Below are 22,211 nucleotides of genomic sequence, written 5' to 3' on the forward strand. Positions count from 1 at the left end.
CTCTTGTTTTGCGAAATAGCAGTTACATGACCTTTGCAGTTCTTTTACACACATCACTCTGTTTCCAGTAGTGATGACTGTGTTCTGTGTATGTAAAGATAAGCAGTGCTGCTACTGTCATGATAGAGGGGATAAAGTCATGACTTTAGTTGTCCTGAGGATGTTTCTAGACACAATAATCAACAGAGTCGCATCATTAAGTTCCACCAGAACCATCATTTTAGATTATATCCAGGACTGTCAATTCAGGTATTTAGAGCTTGATGTGGTGCTATTTTTGGTTGGATTGGAGAGTGGCTGGCATCAACACTGACCCTGGGCCCTTCTTAAAAATAGGCTACATCCAAATGCAGAAATAGTAATGTCTGAAATAAGGGCTGGCAGCAATAAAAGAGGACATGATGTTGCCAGTGAGGCAAGAAACTATGGGCACACTGACCACTTTACTGACAAATCCCCTCCATAATGACTCAGGATGGTTTTCACCTCTGTTACACACTTTATTTACACTTTTAAGACATAGTTGCTTTTGAGATGAAAAGTAGATCCAAATCTTCTGGCAAATGTATCAGAATTTCATAGTGTTCATTCATTGTTGCTTTTTATTTCAGGAATTTAGAAAACAATGCAAAAGTAACAACAGTAATTGTGGCATGTGCAGTCCTACTATACTAGTCAGTATTTAAACTTACTTTTGTGCAAGCCACACTTTTGCTTTTTATGTTTTGTCTAGTTTTTATGTTCATTAAATTAAAAAATTGTACATTAACATTTAAAGAAAAGTTAATTTTAATACCACTTTGTTGCAGGTATTGTACTTTATATTTTTCATTGCAACAAAAATGTGCTCCAACTTCTACACTTTATTGTAGCGGTACTTAACGATTCGTGTGTGCGCGCTTTTATGTTGAAGGGAACACGCCCAACCGGAAGTCTCCCTTTAGGAAACTGTCCTCCGCGGGTCTCCGGTCCAAACGAAACAAACAGAACCGTGGAAATCGCTGCCCCCTTAGCTGAGGATTGCCAGCGCGGAAGCAATCACCCAGGTGCGATGTGTGGAAGAAAGTAGCTAGTCGCATTTCCATCAGGCACTCGTTCGTCTGCTGGAGCGGAAAGGATGTAGTGCTACCGGAGAGGGGAAGTGGTCTAAACAGAACCGTCGGAGCCAGGTCATTTATTGCCGTGAGCAGCGTGGAGAGAAGACCGACTCGGAGTTTGTATCTTTGCTTCAGACGACGCTTCAGACAGGTAAGGCTAAAAAGTTGTCCATTAGCATCACAGGCGAGCACAGCGGTTAGGAAGCGAGTTAGCTAAGTTAGCTAGACGTGACTGTTACTAATGTTGTCTGAAAATCCCGACACTTTTTGCCCTACTTGTAACTACAACCACAGCGACTCTTTCTTTGTAATTTTGCAGAACAATCTTATAGAAGAATGTTATAAAGTGTGTCTTCCGTTAGCTCATAAAACTGCAGCTGTGTGGTACACTAGCTTTGGGTTAGCTAAAGTAGGTAAGTGGATCCGGCTAACTTACCGCTGTTCTAAATAAAGGTGCACTCATCTCCTGAACTGTTAGCCCAGCAAAATCCGACGACCACATGTGGATTATATGTTTAATTCGCTTTATTTAAACTATGTCTTGCATTTTTACTTAACTGATACACTGCATCAATTAAACTTTTCCCACGTAGACAACCAGGTTAACTCCAGTTATAAAACTCATTTATCTACCAGTTTTGGTAGGATTCATGTGTTTTGGCTTTGGTAGTTTAATGTTTCTTTGATATTTCCTTCTTAGTTTAATGTTGCTATGGTAGTTAATGTTTCTTTGATATTTCTTTGGTAGTTAATGTTGCTTTGGTAGTTAATGTTTCTTTGATATTTCCCTCCTTAGTTCAATGTTGCTATGGTAGTTAATGTTTCTTTGATATTTCTTTGGTAGTTTAATGTGGCTTTGGTAGTTAATCTTTGATATTTCTTTGGTAGTTTAATGTTGCTATGGTAGTTAATGTTTCTTTGATATTTCTTTGGTAGTTTAATGTTGCTATGGTAGTTAATATTTCTTTGGTAGTTTAATGTTGCTATGGTAGTTAATATTTCTTTGATATTTCCTTCTTAGTTTAATGTTGCTATGGTAGTTAATGTTTCTTTGATATTTCTTTGGTAGTTTAATGTTGCTTTGATAGTTAATGTTTCTTTGATATTTCCTTCTTAGTTTAATGTTGCTATGGTGGTTAATGTTTCTTTGATATTTTTTGGTAGTTTAATGTTGCTATGGTAGTTAATGTTTCTTTGATATTTCTTTGGTAATTTAATGTTGATTTGGTAGTTAATGTTTCTTTGATATTTATTTGGTAGTTTAATGTTGCTTTGACAGTTAATGTGCAGGTCTACAACTCTGAAACTCTGGTTGTTTTTGCAGTCTTGTGGTTAGTGTTGAACAGGTAGTGGTGAAATGTCAGTTTCACCAACTGTGTGGCCAAAATAAATCTTTATGGTAGGGCTGTAATTCATTATTTTCATGACTGATTAATTTGCTGATAATTTTTTAAAATTATTGTTGAATTATTTGTTTTTAAATATAGGAGAAAAAATTGGAAAACTGTTTATTGTAAACCCTGCAAAATGTACGGGTGTGTACTCAGCTACACAAGATGTCTTAATAATTGGCAGTGGAAATGCAGAAATACTAGCACAGAGGAAGGAGCACTCTTGATAGTAATGCAGTGCATATTTTATTCCATTAAGAGAAAATCCCTTCTCTGACATGGGATGCAACATTAACCAGGAAAGAGCCTTTTTCAAAATGTTTGCACAAAGTTAGCATGTTCTTGTCTGAAATACCATTGTATTCTGTCGAATTAAGGTTTCCAACCATTGGTGCACTGTTTTTGTTTTTTGGCAGAGACACTTTGCCAGTTTATTTTGGCATGATTTACTCGACAGAATTAGGGAATGCATGTTTTTTTTTTCAGTTGCAGCTTTATTCTTAAAGCTCCCCTTAGTATTTATGTTTTTCTCATAATATCCCTTTCCCATGTCCCCTTTGTCTCATAGTACTTGAGAAGAGGGTCAGGATGTCCAAATTACTAGTCTTTAGTAACACACACACACACACACACACACACAACCCCCCCCCCAATAAATAATTAGTTAATTACTTTATTACTGTATTAATTACTTTATGAATTACTATTAATCAATATAATTTAAATAATCTCGAATTTAATAACTGCTGTAACAACTGACTTTCCCCTTGGGGATTAATAAAGTAGTACTTCTTCTTCTTTACAACACCCTGGTTCTTTGCCAACCGCATGTTGGAGCAAAATAGTACTGGGACCTCATGGCCTCTAAAAAAAGAAAAAAAAAACTTCACTCAGGGTTATGGGAATATTTGAGACTACTCCTTTAAAGGGAAAATGTATTGTTGAATATCAACAGAAGAATGGAGCTGCAAAGATTGATAGGCAGAACACAGATTGTACTCTGAAATAATACAGAAAGATTGAGTTGTAATGCTGTAGCGTGTAATTTATACTTATCTTGCTTTGAGCATGAATGAACATCAGAATCCTAATTTTATTTTCATAAAGTCACAGACCAATCAGGTGCTTTTAATTCAGTTGTTTTCTTGTTCTGTAATTTGTTTTATGGTTTTGTGATATAATTTATTCCCTAGGTTGTATGCATCTACGTAGGAGCCCTTAAAGGTTCAATGTGTAATATTTAGTGCGATCTATTGGCAGAAATGGAATATAGTATTCGTAAGTACGTTGTCATTACTGCATAATCACCAACCAAATCTACATAGGGAGTGTCTCTGAACTCTGAAGGCTTCATTCTCCATATCAAAAATTATAACAGAACTATTAGGGGAGGGTATTTTGTATAAGCATATACTCGTAAAAAGATTTTCTAGTTTAAAATTTTGCACATGCTGTAATGAGAATGATTGATTCTTACAAGGTTTTTCTTTTCATTTCTTTGGACCCACACTACCAGGTGGAAAGAAAATATTTTATATATAGACTTGGAATCATACAAATCTGAGCTTTCTTATTTTTGATCTTTTGTGGTGTGTTAAACTTTTGAATGTGAAACTATAATTTTGTAATTAATGTATTACAGTGTTCTCTTGCACCTAAGGTTTGTTTATTTAACTTGTGCCGCAGTCTTTAAGCTTATATGTTCAAGTCAAGCCAGTCATTGGAAGTGTTGCAGAAATGTTACAGGTCTTGTCCAGTAAGACTATTTCCTATTCAACTTTATACCCACCAGGTGCCATGAGCAGTGAGCTAAACGTGCCTATGGGTTCACCAGTGCCAGGGGTGTCAGAGCAGGCTCCAGATGGCGGAGGGATGGATTACAGGGACTGGGTGCGGCGCAGTTACCTTGAGCTGGTCAGCTCCAACCACCACTCAGTGCAGGCCCTGTCCTGGAGGAAACTCTACCTGAGCCGTGCCAAGTTGAAGGCCTCCAGCAGGACCTCTGCACTGCTCTCTGGTTTTGCAATGGTTAGTAATATTCACCTTTCTGACCAGTTTCAGTGCAGCAGAGCTTCATAAAAGGTCCAGCTGCTTCTTTTACGTTTCACACTATAATAGATTTTTTTTTTTTTTCAGTTTAGTTTATTTGTTTTTTTGTTGACTGCTGAATGGCCAAAGGTGCAGTGTGTAAGATACTGAGGGACCTTTTCACAGAATTGGAATATACCATATTTTCTGGGCTATAAGTTGCACTGGAGTATAAGTCTCTTTTAGCAAAAACAGCCTTGTTAAACAGAAAAAAACATAGATGTTGTTTTTGTGTATAAGTTTATTCTAGTAAGTCTAAATAAGTTTAGTCTAAATCAGCCCATAAAGAATGCAAACCAGGTATAACAACAAGCAGAACTGCATTATGGTATTAATCCTGTGTCTGCAACCAATGTCGGGGTGGAGGGAGATGAACCTGTGTCATCTCCTCTTCTCTCAGGTTGCTTGAATGCCATAACTCACTCCAAACTTTTTCGGCTGCATACTTTTTTTTAACCTGCAGCTTGAAGTCTGCATTATATAGCTCTTTCTTTTGGGTGGCATTTTCACTTGTTGCACTAGGAGTTAAAGTTTACCGTGCACATAAACATTTTTATTTTTTCAGTGGTACAATATTATCTTCAGTTGAGTCAAGAGTGCCTTCTAACACTAGTGACTACATGACAAAATTACTGTAAATATACACATATAAGTTGCTGGACAAACCAGAGGAGTAAATGTGTTTTGACATTGAAGTAGCAGCTTGAATCTTGCTTGGGTTCTCTCCGGGTACTCCGGCTTCCTTCCACAGTTCAAAAACATGTATGTCAGGTTGATTGGGGAATGCAGATTCACCATAGGAAAGAGTGTAAGCATGTGTGGTTGTTCGTCTATACGTGTGGCCCTGTGATGGACTGGTGACCTGTCTAGGGTGTACCCCTGCCTTTCCAATTTTTGATTTTTTTTATCTTGATTAAGCCATTAAGGGGAAAAAATTTAAAGGAGTATGACACGCACTGTATCCTTTTTTTTTTTTTTTTTTTTGTGAAGGACACAACTAACGTGTTTATTCATGTCCCTGTTTGTGGTAGGTGGCCATGGTGGAGGTAGAGCTGGAGTGGCAGTACAGTTACCCTCGTGAGCTCCTCATTGCCTTCAGTGTGTGCACCACTGTGCTGGTGGCAGTGCACCTCTTCGCTCTGCTGATCAGCACCTGCATCCTGCCCAATGTGGAGGCAGTCAGCAATATCCACAACCTAAACTCTGTCAGCGAATCGCCGCACGAGCGCATGCACCACTACATCGAACTGGCCTGGGGGTTCTCCACAGCCCTGGGCATCTTGTTGTTTTTAGCAGAAGTGGTGCTCCTCTGCTGGATCAAGTTCCTGCCTGTAGACTCTGGGACAGCCAAAAAGCCAACTACCTGCAGCACCACAACAGCCTCCAGTGGGACTACATTGCCTGCACCACAGAACAGCGGCTGGCAGGCTGCATTGGCCTCCACCATCATCATGGTCCCAGTGGGCATTATCTTTGTTGTGTTCACCATACGCTTCTATCGCTCTCTGGTGCGCCATAAGACAGAGAGACATCACCAGGAGATTGAGGAACTGCACAAGATTAAGGTGCAGCTGGATGGCCATGAGAGAGGCCTCCAGACTGTGTGATGACACAGACAATGGCAACTTTAAGAACTTGTCTTTGTAGCACATATTTATGAAGTCCTCTCCTGTTTCTGACCTTTTATGTGGTGAGTTTTGTCTTGCTGGGGCTTAGATGAGCTTTAAAACTCCCCTCTTTGCAGAACAGACAGTACATGTCAGACTGCTAATTTATTCTTCAAGTAAAATTACATTGTAGGGTTTGCCTTGACTGCGTTTTAGTCTGTAATTTGTATTGGTCAAGGAAAATGTAAAAAAGGTTTACAGAAAAAGGGCTATTATTCTCTATGTGCCATTTTTTTTTTGGCCATGTTTGTGTTTTCATTGTATGGTTGGGGGTTGATAGCAGTGCAGTTTTGGATCAGGTTTTCTGGATTTAGTCTGAAGCCAATTACTCACAAACACCAGTTTAGGACACTGGTTTCTTATTTTAGCTGATCCTGGTCTTAACTTTTGGCAGAAGAAAGTTCAGCAGGAAATTAAAGCTAATTGATATTAATGTCATAAGTAACCTGCCATAATTCCAAAAGGTATCCTAGCTGTTTGTTGTGTTCTCAGTCAGCTGCTGTCTTCGCTCAGCAGCAAAGAAAGAAAAACTCTTGAACATACAATCAGGAGCAGTCATTTCTGCAGTTAAACACCAAAGTATTCTGTTACTGTTATTTGAACTGATTAACTTGTAAATTAAGATCAGTAATTGGAATCAAATATCAAAGACTTGCCAAAGGAAGTTTTAACAGCTCTTATTTCAATATTCAATTTGTGTTTTATACTTTTTTACACTTTTTTGGGAGCTGCAAATTGTGACATTTAGCCCACCACCAAAAAGCCAATTCCAGATGTGATAATTTTGATTACTTGTGAATAGTTCAAGTTAAATAGATTCTAAAAGCAATTCAAAAGGATTTGGATTTGTTAGTTGTGAGGGTTCAGATTCCATAAAATGCTCTGAAATTCTAACCTTACTGCATGGATTATGTGGTGAGTGCAGGTCTTAGTGTTTACACTCAACCTTCTCATGACTAAGATTCACTAGTAACATAAATCAGAACTTATGAGCGAAGAGTTGAACCATGCATCACCCTGCAAGCAAGTTGATGCATGGTTCATTACATTGTAGCAAAGCGCATTTCTGTACCTTGTATGTGCCTGTTTGGTACAGCTTTGCAACTTGACAGTCTTAAAAAAGGTGATGGAGGTCAGTGTGACTGTTTTTCCATCCAAAACATAACATTTCTTACTTCATGTAGCTTTTAGTATTTTTACAAAGACCACAGCCTGTGTGAAATGTGTTAAACTAGTCAATTCTGCATACTGATGCTGCTCAAAATGCCTAAATGTGAATGTTTTACTGTCCAAATATGGTTTTGCCTTACAAAGCTATTGCCTTTTATGAGTTGCTGTTTTGCTAATGGCTGTAACACAAGCAGACCTTTTGCTGGAGATGTCTCTGGGGGCATGACACAATGTTTAAACCAATAAAGTTTAAAAACACTGAGTTGGCCTGAAGCCACTAGGGCTGGGGGGAAAGGTTAAGAAGTCACAGAATACATGTTGGAGTCAGCATGACCTTTGTGACATTTAGTTTACATAACAACTAAAAATTAAAGAGCTTTCAGTAAATGTGGGTTAACTGAAAGATTGAGTTGTTAGCAGTTATTGGTTTTACTGCATTTAAAAAATGAAAATGCACCCACCTCACATTCCAAATGAGATGACTGACCAAAGTGTTGCTCAGTTGCTCAAATCTCGAAAGAGAAAGTGCATTTGTAGTTCAGTTGCACAGCTGAGTGACTGCCAAGGTTTTTCTCAAGAGACCATCTTGCTTTGTTTCCTGTTTGTGGCTTTGTTCTTTAAATGAATCCTGTACATGTCAAACAAAAATAGAGACTTCAACAATAAAACAAAACATTTTTTACAATTTTCATCATCTCTTAATGTGTCTAACCTGTACTACGCACCAAACATTGTCAGAACTAACAAGTGCTGCTGCATGGAGACGGCCCTCTCAACAGCTCACAAAGAAGACATGCCAACAACCAGACCTTACCTGTCCTCGCCCTACTGACACTTTCCTTCTCTTCCAGAGCCATTCACTGGAGCTGCACTGTCAGCTATGCTACTTACCCCCTGCTTTCCAACCACACTGCTCTGCCTACATAGCTACATGTGTATATATTTGAGCTGCCATTTCTACAGCATCTTCCCAGGGAACTGTAAGTTCCACAAAATGCACAATCCTCTGTGTTTCTGACCACAGCAGGTGGTCTCTGATTGGTACTGACTATCTCCTGGGGCACTATGAGCTGACTACCTAAATTTACCCTCAATTGCCAGTCTTTGCCTGCCTTTAGCCCTTTAACTATTATAAAGGTCATACTAGAATTCAGCACCTCCAAAACCATAAAAAAATAGCATGTCAATTCAGCAGGACAACAACCACCATGTTCAACCTGACCTGCATATCACATCCAGGAAAAACTGGGATTCCAGCTTTCTGCACTGAGGTGTCAAACTTATTGCTCTCTAGGTAACCCAGAGGTAAGCCAAGTCTTTGTGCCACTACACTAAAGAAAATCTTACCTTCTTACCTTCCACATTCAAAAAGCAAATGGACCTCAACTACCATACCTCAACAGTCTTTCTCTGTAAGGATAAATATCCCTCCTACTCGCCTCCACGATGTAGGAACGAGCTGTTTTTTCCATGCTACTTTAAGAAGCCACCATCGAAACTTGGACATATCTGAAGCATTGAAGCATATTCATACAGTTTGCAGGGCACACCATTAGGCCCAGGGGCTGAACGTGACCTTGCTTTCCTAACTAGTGTTCAACTCAGTGATGGTGCTCTCTACTGTCGCTTTAACCCTACTCTCACAAACCCTAAATCTTCAGACACCATATATTCATAAATAATGCCTCCCATCTTCTCAAGCTTCTTCTCGACTGTCCCTTTCAAACCTTCTAGAGCACCTACTAAATCTGTAATACTTGCCCACAATACTCTTCTCCCTAGCTTTGACCAATTTGCTCTAGCTTTCTGCCCTCTACTATTTTCTTTCTTTAGCTTCCTACACTCTACACTTTTGCTGTCTACTATCTGTTTCCACCTCATTGGTAGGGATGCTGATATCCAGCACACTTTGGTTATTAGCCAGAAACTGGATTTCACTCAACAGACTTGACTGACTTCTAACGAAGTCCTGCCCAATGAAGTCTCTGGCCGCTGCTGCCTTCACGTTTGCAAGCACCTTTTCCTTCCCTGATGTATTTGGCCTTCCCTAAGGCCCCATGACAACTCCAACCCTCTCTATTCTGAACCTGGTCGCATAACATATCCTCTGTGCACTCAAGTCTACAGGGTCATCAGGTGGGCACCCTCTCAATAATGGTGTTTCATTGAGATGGGCCCACCCACAACACGGAGAAGACTCAACAGTGTGTTCCAGAGCAACTAAAGAAAAAGGAAAGAGAAACTACTCTCGTACACTTAACCTGGTATTATTAAATAAACATTGCTGCCCGCTCAGCAGCAGAGAAGCAAAGCTAGTAGCAACACATTAACCTAGTAAGATTCAGGCCTGCTTTATTCCTTTAACATTTTGTTCAAAAGAAAAAAAGCTAACACAACACAAACCAACAGGTTTCATATCTGCTAGAAAAGATTGTTGTTGCGGCCTTGGGCAGCCTGCTCGGCAGCAGAAAAACTGGGTTGGTAGCAGTAAAATAGGCTAGTAGCAAGCTAACCAGAAAGCCACAGACCTGGCCCTCAGAGCACACAAATAAGTAAAAACCAGCTTGGACACCGTGCTCAGCTGCAAAACACTTTCATCTAGAAGCAGAAACTAGCCTAACAGGCCTCAGGTCTGTATTATGGCCCAAACACTGCTACCCCCAAACCTTGTTAACCCCAAACACTGCTAACCCCCAAACATTGTTAACCCCAAACACTGCTAACCCCCGAACATTGTTAACACCCAAATATTAACCCCAAACACTAGCCCCAAACATGGCTAGCCAAACACCACACATTTGCTACAACTGAAATTTCACCAAACATATGGTAGAACTAACAAGTGCTGCTGCATGGAGACGGCCCTCTCAACAGCTCACAAAGAAGACATGCCAACAACCAGACCTTACCTGTCCTCACCCTACTGACACTTTCCTTCTCTTCCAGAGCCATTCACTGGAGCTGCACTGTCAGCTATGCTACTTACCACCTGCTTTAGGCTCCGCCCATGTATATGCAGTTGACCCAACAGAGAAAAGACTGACTTTCCAACAAGCCCTCTAACGTCCACTGGTCAGACTTTTAACTTTCCAACCACACTGCTCTGCCTACATGTGCATATATTTGAGCTTTTTCCTCTCAAATGCCATTTCTACATGTCAGCATGTTAGCATGTCAATTCAGAAGCAGAAAACCATTTTAAAATTCTAAACCAGTTTAGGAGGACAACAATAACCTGGCTAACCGGCATATCACACTCACCGTCCTATTACTGCAGTGTAGGTGTGGCCTGCTCTCTAGAAATGCAAATATTACAAATAAAAACCTAGACTGAAGTATCTAATATGCAGCATATACAGCAGCAGACTAACAACACAGACTGTTCTGCATATACTGCCCTCTTGGATTTTGACAAGATAATGATGTACGCAGCACAATGCATTAAGGGATTTCTTGGTAACAGTGATGATGATCAGTGATGATGATTTTGGACAACAGGTCAAGTTTGGGTATTAGGACAGGGTTGGACAATAGTGAGTTAAAAATGAATAATAATGAGTTAAAAAAAAAAAAATTACTATGGTCATACCAAATAAAATTTAATGTCTGCACAGTCCTGAATACCAAAAACAATGGAGAAATAAACTCACGTGATGTAAGTCATCCTCTTTTCGAAAACCAAAGTGATATTCTTAATATTTTCCCCAGTAACAATATTTTTTCAGTCTATCTGCACTTTTTGTTTGGGGCCAGCAGGGGGAAGACAGTGCACATTTCAGAAAAACAGAAGCCTAACTGGAAAATCCAAAATTTACAATGATCAACATTTCACCAGTAATGTTTTGGAATTAAAAAAAAAAAAAAAAAAAAAAAAAAAATTCTCTAATGCTGGTCACTCTTTACGTGTCTGCTTATGTACCAATTTATTTTAGCTTCACATGCATAAGCCAGATATTACTACATCTTCAAGACCATTAAAAAAAAAAAAAAAAAACACATGAATGCATATACACTACCTCAGCAAAAACGTCGGTATAGATAACACAAGCCATTTTCTGTAGGTTTGAATTATACAGGATTACTTCTGTCAAAATAGAAATGAGGCCCTCAGAAAACATTAAAGGTTAAACAAATGCTTCACAAATCCAAATCTCATTTAGGAATATTTGTATGTTCTTTTCTCAGATCTTTCACTTGTGCGCCCAAATGAAAGTGAGCCTGTTACTTAATTTGTAAGATGTAAATAAAACATTTTAAAAAAAGAAACAAAAAAACTGACCATTAGGTGATTTGTTTGAATAAAGTTTACAACGTGAGGCCAATAAGATTTCTAATGCCCTTACAAAAAAAAAAAAAAAAAAAAAAAAAAAGAGGCTAAAATTAAAACAAATGCTCCCAATAGAAGTACAACCTAAGTGTAAATGTAATATTCAGGTTGATTTGTTGCTTGAAAACTAGTGTTTAGAGGGGAATGTAATTTAACAATTCAATTCCCTTAAGACTAATTTGTTTTGTGTATTTAATGAAAAAATGTTTTGTATCCTTTTAAAGAATTAACTACGCAGAATATGGCCACATGTTTGTGAAGGAATAAGAGCAGGCAGGATTGGAACTTTTCTCTCAAAGTCTCTTCTTTTATTATTTACAAATTTATTCCTGTACGTTTTCATGTGGACACCACTACGAATGCCTATAAGGAAGCACTGTTCTAAAGTGTTTTCCCCTCTATCTTCAATTGTGGAACATGTACATGTACTTTTGTCTTCAGATGTGGTCAGACAATATCTTATCTTCAGGAGTGAAGATGTTAGAAAACTGAACATGTTAGAAAACTGAACATTTCTAAATTGGAAGAAAAAAAAAGGGGCACTAATAAAAGAGAATATAAAAAACACTTGAAATGGTAATTTGTTGTCTTAAGGTAATAACATAATCAAGTTGTGATGTTGAGAAAAAAAAAAATATATTGTTACAGATTGTAACACTCATAGTTAACCTGGCAACTGACCAATCCTGAAATGTAATCTTACACAAAACTAGAAGACAGCAACTTACAACTGAAACACTGTCTGAAAGAAAGCCAACGTCCTATAACACAGAAAAAAGATGATAATATTTGACAATACTTCTAGGGTACATTGTTACTCTTAACATCCTTACAATAAAGTAAAAAACTGCTGTGATTGGTGCAAGCATGGAGCATTACAGGAGGAAATCTATTTATTGTGCAAAAGCATCTGACATCAAACTCATGAAACTAACCGACAAAGGAAAAAAAAAAAAGCAAAATTCAGCAAGCAGTCGAAGGACTAGCATCATACACTAAGGCAACTGATCATTTTCAGATGGCTTCTCTGCCTCAAAGTTCCATGTCTGAACAAAGGTGTTCATCTCACTGTGTTCCCAAAACAGAACAAGACAGAAACCTGTTCATGAGCTTTTGGTGTTTTGGCAGTTTTGTCCTCATTTATCCATAATGGCTGATGGTTGAGGGTTGTCAAGGTTTAAAGTTTACAGCACATGTTGGCAGCTGTAATGTTAGGACACTGAGGTGAAAACATCTGTATTACTGACACCGACATAAACCATTTACTGTTCTTGACCTTCGACCTTGTAACAGGCAATGCACTATAAGCACCAGATTATTCAAACTACAGTTGTACTGATCCTCAGGGAACATGTGAGTAGATTTATGGACTTTGGGGAGATTTGACAGGATTGGAGTGTTTGAAGATTGGAACTAAAACTAAAACCTTAACCTATTGAAGATTAGGTTCAAAACTAACTTCCTTAAAACTGACGCTCTTTTTCTTCTCATTCTGTCCATATTAACTTCAGTGTCATCAATGCACAATTTGTCCCGATAACCTAAACATTCAAAGGTTTATACACCACAGGGTACAAAAATAACAAAAGAAAACAACCAAAATCATCAACTCGACAGCTAACATAGCTTATAATTAGCCTAGGGCAAACCAAAAAAAGAAAAAAAAAGTGAGTGGGTGAGATTAGGAGTTTTCTGACAACATGCTGTCTAATGCTTTCATTACTTTGCAGACGAAAGTCTTCAAAGTTAGTCCTTGCCAGCCTTCCTAGTGGAAAACTGCACACCTGAATCCTAGGTTGTGATCTACAAGATGACTAATGGAGAGCTCTACACTCTGAAGCTCTCTCCTTTGCCGTCAATGTGGCGCAGACGCAGGTAGACATCAGTGCCAATGCCCTGCATTGACTGTATGGACAGAGAACCGCCCAGGTACTCAGCATAAGCCCTGGACGTGGGCAAACCGAAGCCAAAGCTGCAGGACAGAAAGACACAGACGGCAGATTTAAGATGACAGTGAAGCTGAAATGGAGCTTTTCAAAAACACTGACCCCATCTACAAATTATATGTCTCAGCTGCTCAGATACCTGATGTTAAAAAAGGCAAATGAGAATCTAACCAAGAAGCATAGAAACCTTAACAGCTGGTCAGCAGCTGAAATCAATGTTCTCCTTATTTCATTAGTGTGACTTGAACAAAGTCAAACAATCTGGCTAACAAAGATCCATGTGTGTGGTTAAATATAAATGTAGATGCATAAAATCACATCTAACATGACAGGTATGCCCTGAGACATGATTACCAGCCATTTCACAGACATGGACAGTATAAAACCACAACCATAGACCACACATAGGCCACAGAGAAGTGACAAAGCTCAAACGTGGTTAGTAAGACAGTGCTATCACCTTGCTCTGTCCTTTAGATTTATCCTTGTTAATGTAGACAGTCAAGATCTAATGCCAGCTGACTGAACCACTTCATTTGAATGATCACACATCACCCAAGCAAAGGGCTATTTCTTCTGTGTCCCCTGGTACAAACCGCATTATGTACTTTCACATTCTTACCCATGCATAGGGCTGGACTGGTTTCCACTGTTGGTAATGTTGTTGAAGAGGTTACTCATACGGGGGTCCTGTGCACTCTCCTCAGCTGTGCTGAAATGGTAGTCCATCACCTTGTCTACAATATTGTGAGGGATGCCGCCGCCACGGTCAGAAATCCTAACGGGAAAAATAAAACAATGCTCTCTCTGGAAGCTCTGAAAGCCACAATACTCAACACCACAGCTTTTAAAGTAAAACTTCAAAAAATATTGCTATGGGTGTTAACCACCAGCAATCGACAGACAGTTAGCCACTCACCTGATGACAAAATCTATGTCATTATTGGCAATGGTGACAACCACATCAGGCACATTGTATGGGGTGTCCAGATGGCTTTCCATGGTGGCCCTGAAGAGACAAAGACCCCGAGGTCATCAAGAGTAAAATGAGAGAGAAAATTGTGCTCTCACTGAAAAGAAATGCACTTTGGCAAACTCTTTTAACATTTGAACTGTGAATATTTTCCATATGTCACTGTCGTTTTGTTTGCAGACTAGCATCATCATTATTCTCTAAACTCTTTCAGCTCTGAATCAGGCACAGCCTGCAAACTACAAGCTGTTCTGTCCTATAAACCAATACCCAGGAAGAATGACAGGAATGCAGTGAAAGTACAGCGAGCAGCTCCAGTCAAAAACTGCCCCAGCTCAGAGCAATCTTTATGGGTCATCTTCAACAGTCAAAGATAGACAATACCATTTGTTTCTAATAAACTAATGTTTATAATGGAAATATTATAATAGGACATGTCTGGATGGGTTGCAGAGACATCAGTAGGGGGCAGCAAAAGTAAACAACACCTGATGCCAAGATCCACTCCCCCGAGATCACATGCACTAATTAGCACTTTCCATCAACAGCATAATAGCAGCTAATGATTAATTCACAAATCATTTTCAAAATGATAAAAATGTTCACAAATTATATAGCAGAATTTGTTAGGGTCAAAAAATAAAGTGTAACATGTCAAAGTAAAAAATGTTACAATATTTGTTTTGGTTCATTTTGCAAAAAGACCTTAACAAACCTGTTTATAATTTAGCATATGTACAGCATATACTATATAATCAGCATAAAGAAAAAATCTTTTTTTGCACCATAGTTCTACTGCCTTTTATGTTCTGTCCTGGCTGCATGAGTTATATCTGTATTAGGTGACTGAGAATATCACACAACTGAAGTGCCTCATAAGGATTTCTAAAAAGGTTATCTTAGTTTCACTTTAGATCTAATCTCACAAGACCACTAATTTAATGGCTTATGCCCTTGATCTCAATTGTGCACTTGCATGTGCATGAATAATTATTTCCAAAGTGGGTGTCTGACAAGAAACGGTCAGCAGCACTGTTCTTTTATTCTTGTTCAATTAATATTTTTCCTCTCTAGAGTTTCACTGCACATAATATAAGTTGATATGCTTAGAAAGGAGTCTTACATACTATCCTTGTGTGAATATGTTTAAATTGAGATTTGTGGACACTGACTCTTTATCATTAAAGGGCATATAATTAAGAGACATTTTTATTTTTCCTTTTAGTTTAACAAAGAAAAATAAAAAGGAAGCTGACACTTTCATTTAAAAGATGATATCTGTGGTTTTCACATTTAGCAGCCAAGTATCCAATTACTTTAGAACCTTGTAATTTGAGCATGTGTTAAAAAGGTTTTATCTCACACTTTTATTTCTATATTGATGTAAACCTATTTAAACTAAAGGTGAGACCTGGCTCCTATAGCCATTATTTTATTTCTGATTCCATGGGCAGAGCCTGAAGAACACAAACACATGTAACTGTTGATATGTTTATTGTCTGGATTGCACATGTATGTGTTGGTTACCTCATGGCATTCTTGAGGAGCTCGGGCAGGATGTAATCCAGAGGGAGAGGGATGAAGGGGAAGCGAGCTGCTACGTGTCCGTTGATCCTGACCCGGGGTGAGTTACCGTACTGGTGCTCACACAGACGTCTGGTGGATTGGAAAAATTAAACATTCTAGCTTTCGCATCATGCTTAATGAATCATCGCATGAATCAAGCATTACTGTATTTGCTAAAAGTTCACTGATTATTAGTTTACACACAGTAATGACTTTATTTGTGCATTTCCTGTAGAACTAAGGAAAAGTCAGTGATACTAAAAAGGTCATTTGATAAGATTACAAAAGGTAAACAGAACGATAGGGCACATCTGTGTGTGTGTTCCTGAGATTTTAATCAGATGAACTCTGACTTCCCTCAGTCAACAGAGCGCTCATACAGAAACAGACAGTCGTTAAAAGGTGATAAACAAATAAAGCCACATGACTCAACTCTCACCTGGCAAAATCCACCCATTTCTCTATGATCTTTTTGGGGGAGAGACGTCTACAGATGATCCCAACAAAGTCGGGCTGCAACAAAAACAAATGTTTTAATATTATTTTCTTAAATCAAGGAGAAAAAAAAAAATATACAGCATACCTTGCTCTTACTTAGTTTATACTGCCAAAACAAACATGGCTATATTTGCTCTTGTTGGAATAACATTTGCCAAAAGGTACTGTTAGGAGATTACCAAGGCTTTTTGAAAGTAAAACTATATTACTGTGTTCTCAATTATGAAAATGATTTCTGTCTTCAGTATGAGCAAATGTGTTTGGAACAGAGAGCCACAGGCCAGATTAGAAAGTCAGAAAGTGAGTGAGGGACAGTTTTGGTCATACAGGCAGTTTCCCCATTAACTGCCATCAGAGACTGGAAAATGTGACAATGTTGAATAGCTGGGTAACCATCTCTACCCCTACAGTTACCATCTATCCTGTTCTAGGTAAACAAGACATGTTGAAGTTGTAAAATACATTTGAATCATAGAAACAGACATTTAGCAACATTACATTTTCTTCATGAAGGGCAAGATGGTGCGTGGCCAACATTCGGATTCCCAGACGAGAGCACAGCGTCGTATCCAGGAAGTTGCGAATGATTGTCTCATCCTGCAGTGGTAGAAAATAAAATGCTGTCTACTTCATAGCCAAAACTCAGGAACATTAACAACTCCTACAGCAATTTTCAGCTCAGAATACGATGTTTCATATATAAACCAATCACTGTGGAGAGAGTGAGGCATCCATCCATCCATTTTCTATACCCGCTTTTTCCTGAATCAGGGTCACGGGGATCTGCTGGAGCCTATCCCAGCTCTCTCTCGGGTGGAAGGCAGGGGTACACCCTGGACAGGTCACCAGTCGATCACAGGGTCACATATAGACACACGGGCAATTTAGATTCACCAATCAACCTAACATGCATGTTTTTGGTCTGTGGGAGGAAACCGGAGTATCCGGAGTAAACCCACGCAAGCACAGGGAGAACATGCAAACTCCACACAGAAAGGCTGGGTTGCGAACCCACGACCTTCTTGTTGTGAGGCAACAGCGCTAACCACTCAGCCACCATGCTGAGAGTGAGGCATCTGCTACTAAATTCAAAACACCTTTTCTTGTAAGTACTTAATGGGATCTTTCCAACACAGACCTTAAGGACCTTGATTTACTCTGATGAATATAATAAAGCGTAATAAGCTTAAATATTCTGAGCAGGCTATTGTAATTATTATTGGAGGATCACTTCCAAAATAGCTTCAATACTGCAGTTATATTTGGTGTTCTGAGTATACAGGAAGGGCAGCTCTTACCTGGATGTGTCTACGACACTCCTTGAAGCCCTGGGCCAGCATGGTGACCACATCTTTGTGGTCGTCCAGCAGCTGCTGCACCAACTTGCAGAAACGAGCCTCTACATCCTGGTCATTGATCTGTCAATTATAATGACATTTAGCACATACTGTCAGTTTTATTATTCATTTAACTGCACTGGAAGCAGCTACAACGACTTAGTTAATGGGCACAGTCTTCCTGTTGTAAAGAAAATGACACGCTATTGCACTGATTGACATGCAAGTCAATCAAAAGTGTTGCAAGCAAATGTCTGCACTTCCTTCCTGAAGACACTCCCTAAGAACTAATGAAGAACTTGAAGTTAGGATCTTGAGTATGTGTGTGTGCACACGTTTCCCTATGGTTGTCTGACAGTTAGATGCAATCATTGTGACTACATTTCTATACTGTGAGGATATTTTGGCCAGTCCTCACAACTTCAAAGGACTGTTTGAGGGTTAATGTTAGAATTAGGTTTAGGTTAGGGTAAGGGACTGGGCAATGGATTATGAGCACCCTTACAACTGAAGATGTGTACACGTGTGTGTTTATGTAGGACACTCACCTGGGGAAAGTCGCTCAGCATGTGGTAGGCTCTGATATACAATTCATGCTGTAAGAAAGGAGAGAAGAGGTGGAGTCTGCCATTAGGCTGATTCTCTGGGACTGTCCATCCAACCAGAAAACACCAGCACTAATCTCCAGCACCGGCCCTGACTGGGCCCCACTATACAACCACATGGCTTATATTAGACTTTAGGATGCTTCAGTCTGATGAAAAAAAGTTTAAAATGACTGAACTGTTTTAAATGTAAATCAATGATTCTGGATGTGTATCAGGTACTATTTTTAATAAAAGGGCACACATATTGAGTTATTCCACATTGGCCCACATGATAATGGCTGCTAGACAAAAGCAGATATGCAAAACAAGCTCTGTGATACAAAAAAAAGGAAGGAATCTAGGTGAAGGTTCATCAGTGGCAACACATGCAGGGGCTGTGAGTCTGTCTGCAGGAAAAAACAGGGAGAGCACACTGTCCCCACACACTAGAGAAAAACGTGAACCTCTTGCTGAAAATAAAAAATATGACGCATTCTGATTTAGACTGTGGTATCACTTAACTGCTTATGCCGACATGCAACAGGAATTACTGGTAAATTTTTTTTCTGAGTCATATTTTCTAGCTTTACAACAGTTTTATTAGTGGAGGTTTTGGAATATCTGTGTGTGTGGCATTTCAATACATAATACCAATAACCCAATCAATGGTAAATATCTTTGCAGCAACACTGTCCTGCTGATTTTCCTCACTATAGTTTACTCTAGAAACATTAATATGCACTAACACACATGGATGTCAGTAAAATATAAAATAGTGACAGCTCATGTTTTTCCAAGATACTGAAATTCAAGCCACTGTGATCAGAGCTACGGTTCCTGTTAAAAAACATGTATCATCACTTTAGGCAGAAGCAGCATTGAGCAATATGCAAAAAAAAACAAAAAAAAAAGAACAAAACATCTCTTCTTGTGGCTTTGTAGCTTTGACTGTATTTACTGAGTAAATGGCTATGTATCTCTAATTTGTAATTTGCCTCTTTCACCCATTCGCACTCACACCAATGACTGCTAGCTGCCATTGATGATGCACCCAGAGTAATGTGGGGTCCAGTGGGTTCCTCACTTTATCATGGAAAGGAGGAGCTGGGGACTGAACCATTACAACTTATTGTGTGCCAGTATAACAAGGGAGAATCTTCCACCTTTTATTCAAAGTTTAGCCAAGACTGTCCTTTGCAGTGTATGAATTCTCACTTTCTTATTATAGTATCTGCTACATGGCTGATGCTCACACACTTCATGTAAATGTTCACACACCAGCCAGGAAAAGCGCAGGATGAGAGCTGCGCTCTTACCACTTGCAGAATGGTGGGGTTGCAGCCAATAATGAAGGGCAAGCTACGGAATCCCTTAATGCGATGGGCGATTCGCACAGGCAGCTCTTTGTGTAGGTACTTGGCACTGCTCTGAGAGTACACACACAGATAACAGTGGAAAACAACTTAGTGAAGAGTCACAGGCATCAAAGACCTTCGAATTAAACATATATTTGACAGTTCTCTCAGTGTGGCTGAAATATTTACCAAGATGTGGTGTCCTTCTGGAGACTTGCCAGAGTAGAGCAAGGTCGCTAAGGTGAGTCGCACAGAGGCCTAGAGACAATCACATACATGTTCACAGTCTACCGGTCGTGGATCGGCATGCAGAAAGACTTAAAAATCCAACAATGGTCACACTCTATTAAATATGAATAAAGGTCAGTGATCTAAAGAACAATGTCACACAAGACAATGATGTGCAACATGATACAAAATTAATATAGTTTCAAATATAGTTTGGAAGTAGAAAAGGTCCAACAAAACCATTCTCCTAACTAACATGCACATTTGTTAGCAGCATAGCCCCTGCAATTGGACTTTTATTATATCTTTTATCATTCCACCACCCACCAAGCCCAATGTTGGGAACCACACCAAATAAATGTGTGACTACAAGTCACAGGACAACAGCAGCAGCTGACTACAATCAGCCAGTTTTGTGGTCTGGGGGGGTTTAATGTCCATGCACTTAAATAGCAGTAACACTATGCAGCAGCTCCACCAGTGCACAACAGGGTAACAAGTTCACCACTTTCCTGGCAGATATAGACATTATTCAATATGGCAGACATTTGGCCAACATACGTCAAACTACTGACTTCATGACAGGGATAAAACCTCTTTGGATAAATGGTTAGCTATAATACAAAAGAATGGGGGAAGGAAGAAACAGAAAGAGCTATCCACCATTGACAACATATTTCTTTTACAGTACATATGTATTGATTCAACTTTAAATCAATAATGCTATGTGGTTGTTTTACAGAGTACAGTGTAGCTCAAATACGAGTTTTGTATTGACAGGTTTAGGAAACATGATAGCTAACGTTAGCTAAACACTAACGCTATGTCCTCATTCAAACTGTTATGCTGCATTCAAGTCTGAACGAGCAGTTCTGCCAAATAGCAGTAAACCGCTTTAACGCTACTTTATGTATTATAATAGTACACACAATATCCATACTAAACACAATATTGTATAAAAAGGCAAATACAGATCAACAGTTAGCGTTAACGTTATATTTTGATCTAAGCTAACGATAGGATACGTTACGTCTTTCATTTTGTACAACGTTACTGGAAATTAGGACATAGTTTAGCTAAATAACAGCATTCATCGCCGGTATTTCGCTGCCGGTGACAACTTTGTCCAAGTTGGACAGAGAAGTGGATGGCCAGTTAGCCAGTTTGGCTAACTCGTTCATTTAGCTAACAAGCTAGCTTTGAATGTTAACTAACGGCTAACGCTAATGTTAACCTCTACCGGTGTCCACGTTCATCAGGGTTATTGAACGCAACATAGCTAACGGCTAACGTGCCTTGCTACAGCTATAGCCACAGCGGTAACGTCAGGACTAACGTTACGGTTTCCGAGGAGAATAGCAGTTTTAAAAAGTAGCTACCATCCCTACCTTTTCTGCGGAAACGTCAATCCCAGACTGGTTGTAAAATGACGTGACGCTCTTCGACCGCTCTCTGGCCAACTCCGAAAATCCCTGCATCGAGGACGTGGACCGAAATCTCTGGCTCTTCGGTAACGTTACTGTTTGGGTAACGGGGGCCAGAAAGAGCCTGCCGAGTCTCGGCCTAGCTCTGCAGGTAGCACTGCTCAGCATCTCCACCGCTACACAGGCCAGTCCAGGACGCATTTGGAGAAGAGCTGTTTGTGTGAACAGGGCTACCCTGCTCCCGTACAAACGCTAAAAGTTAGGGTTGCTACGAGGCCATTAGGATCGCGTCGTAATGGTGCACAAAGGCACAGATCTGAATACAGTACAGAAAGTGCTTTGTTCGCATTGGCCAGTGGGAGAAAGGGCCAAGGCAACAACAGGACAGCTCAGCCAATCAAAAGATGCCGGGGGCAGAGCGAAGCAACATCAACAACCCCGCCCACATTACTGTATTTACTGGAAGAAGCTTCAGGATAGATTGGTAAACAACTTCTCTGAGTGGTCCTGGGGCTCATGTGAACACATTTCAACGTGCATAAGGCTATGTTTCCAGG

At 39.5% G+C, this 22,211-nt stretch overlaps 2 protein-coding genes across 3 annotated transcripts; one reads left to right on the forward strand and one right to left on the reverse strand.

The window, feature by feature from the left end:
• Positions 1–919: 919 nt before the first annotated feature.
• orai2 (ORAI calcium release-activated calcium modulator 2) lies at positions 920–8,102 on the forward strand. Its single transcript, XM_026329155.2, has 3 exons — positions 920–1,248; positions 4,281–4,516; positions 5,608–8,102. The coding sequence occupies exons 2-3, from the start codon at positions 4,286–4,288 to the stop codon at positions 6,181–6,183; spliced, it is 807 nt and encodes a 268-aa protein (XP_026184940.1). The 5' UTR covers positions 920–1,248; positions 4,281–4,285; the 3' UTR covers positions 6,184–8,102.
• A 3,924-nt stretch (positions 8,103–12,026) lies between these two features.
• On the reverse strand, positions 12,027–21,993 carry bckdk (branched chain ketoacid dehydrogenase kinase). 2 transcript variants are annotated; one of them, XM_026329152.2, is made up of 11 exons: positions 21,619–21,993; positions 20,192–20,260; positions 19,964–20,074; positions 18,609–18,656; positions 18,022–18,141; positions 17,222–17,320; positions 16,665–16,738; positions 16,187–16,315; positions 14,606–14,695; positions 14,309–14,464; positions 12,027–13,712 (listed from the first exon to the last, which is right to left on the reverse strand). In XM_026329152.2, exons 1-11 carry the CDS (start codon positions 21,853–21,855, stop codon positions 13,568–13,570), a joined length of 1,278 nt encoding a protein of 425 aa, XP_026184937.1. In that variant the 5' UTR covers positions 21,856–21,993; the 3' UTR covers positions 12,027–13,567. The 2 variants fall into 2 exon arrangements, with proteins under 2 accessions (XP_026184937.1, XP_026184939.1); XM_026329154.2 differs by lacking the exon at positions 19,964–20,074.
• Positions 21,994–22,211: the final 218 nt, after the last annotated feature.

This window comes from Mastacembelus armatus, chromosome 14, assembly GCF_900324485.2.
Source record: "Mastacembelus armatus chromosome 14, fMasArm1.2, whole genome shotgun sequence".
Lineage (NCBI taxonomy): Eukaryota > Metazoa > Chordata > Actinopteri > Synbranchiformes > Mastacembelidae > Mastacembelus > Mastacembelus armatus.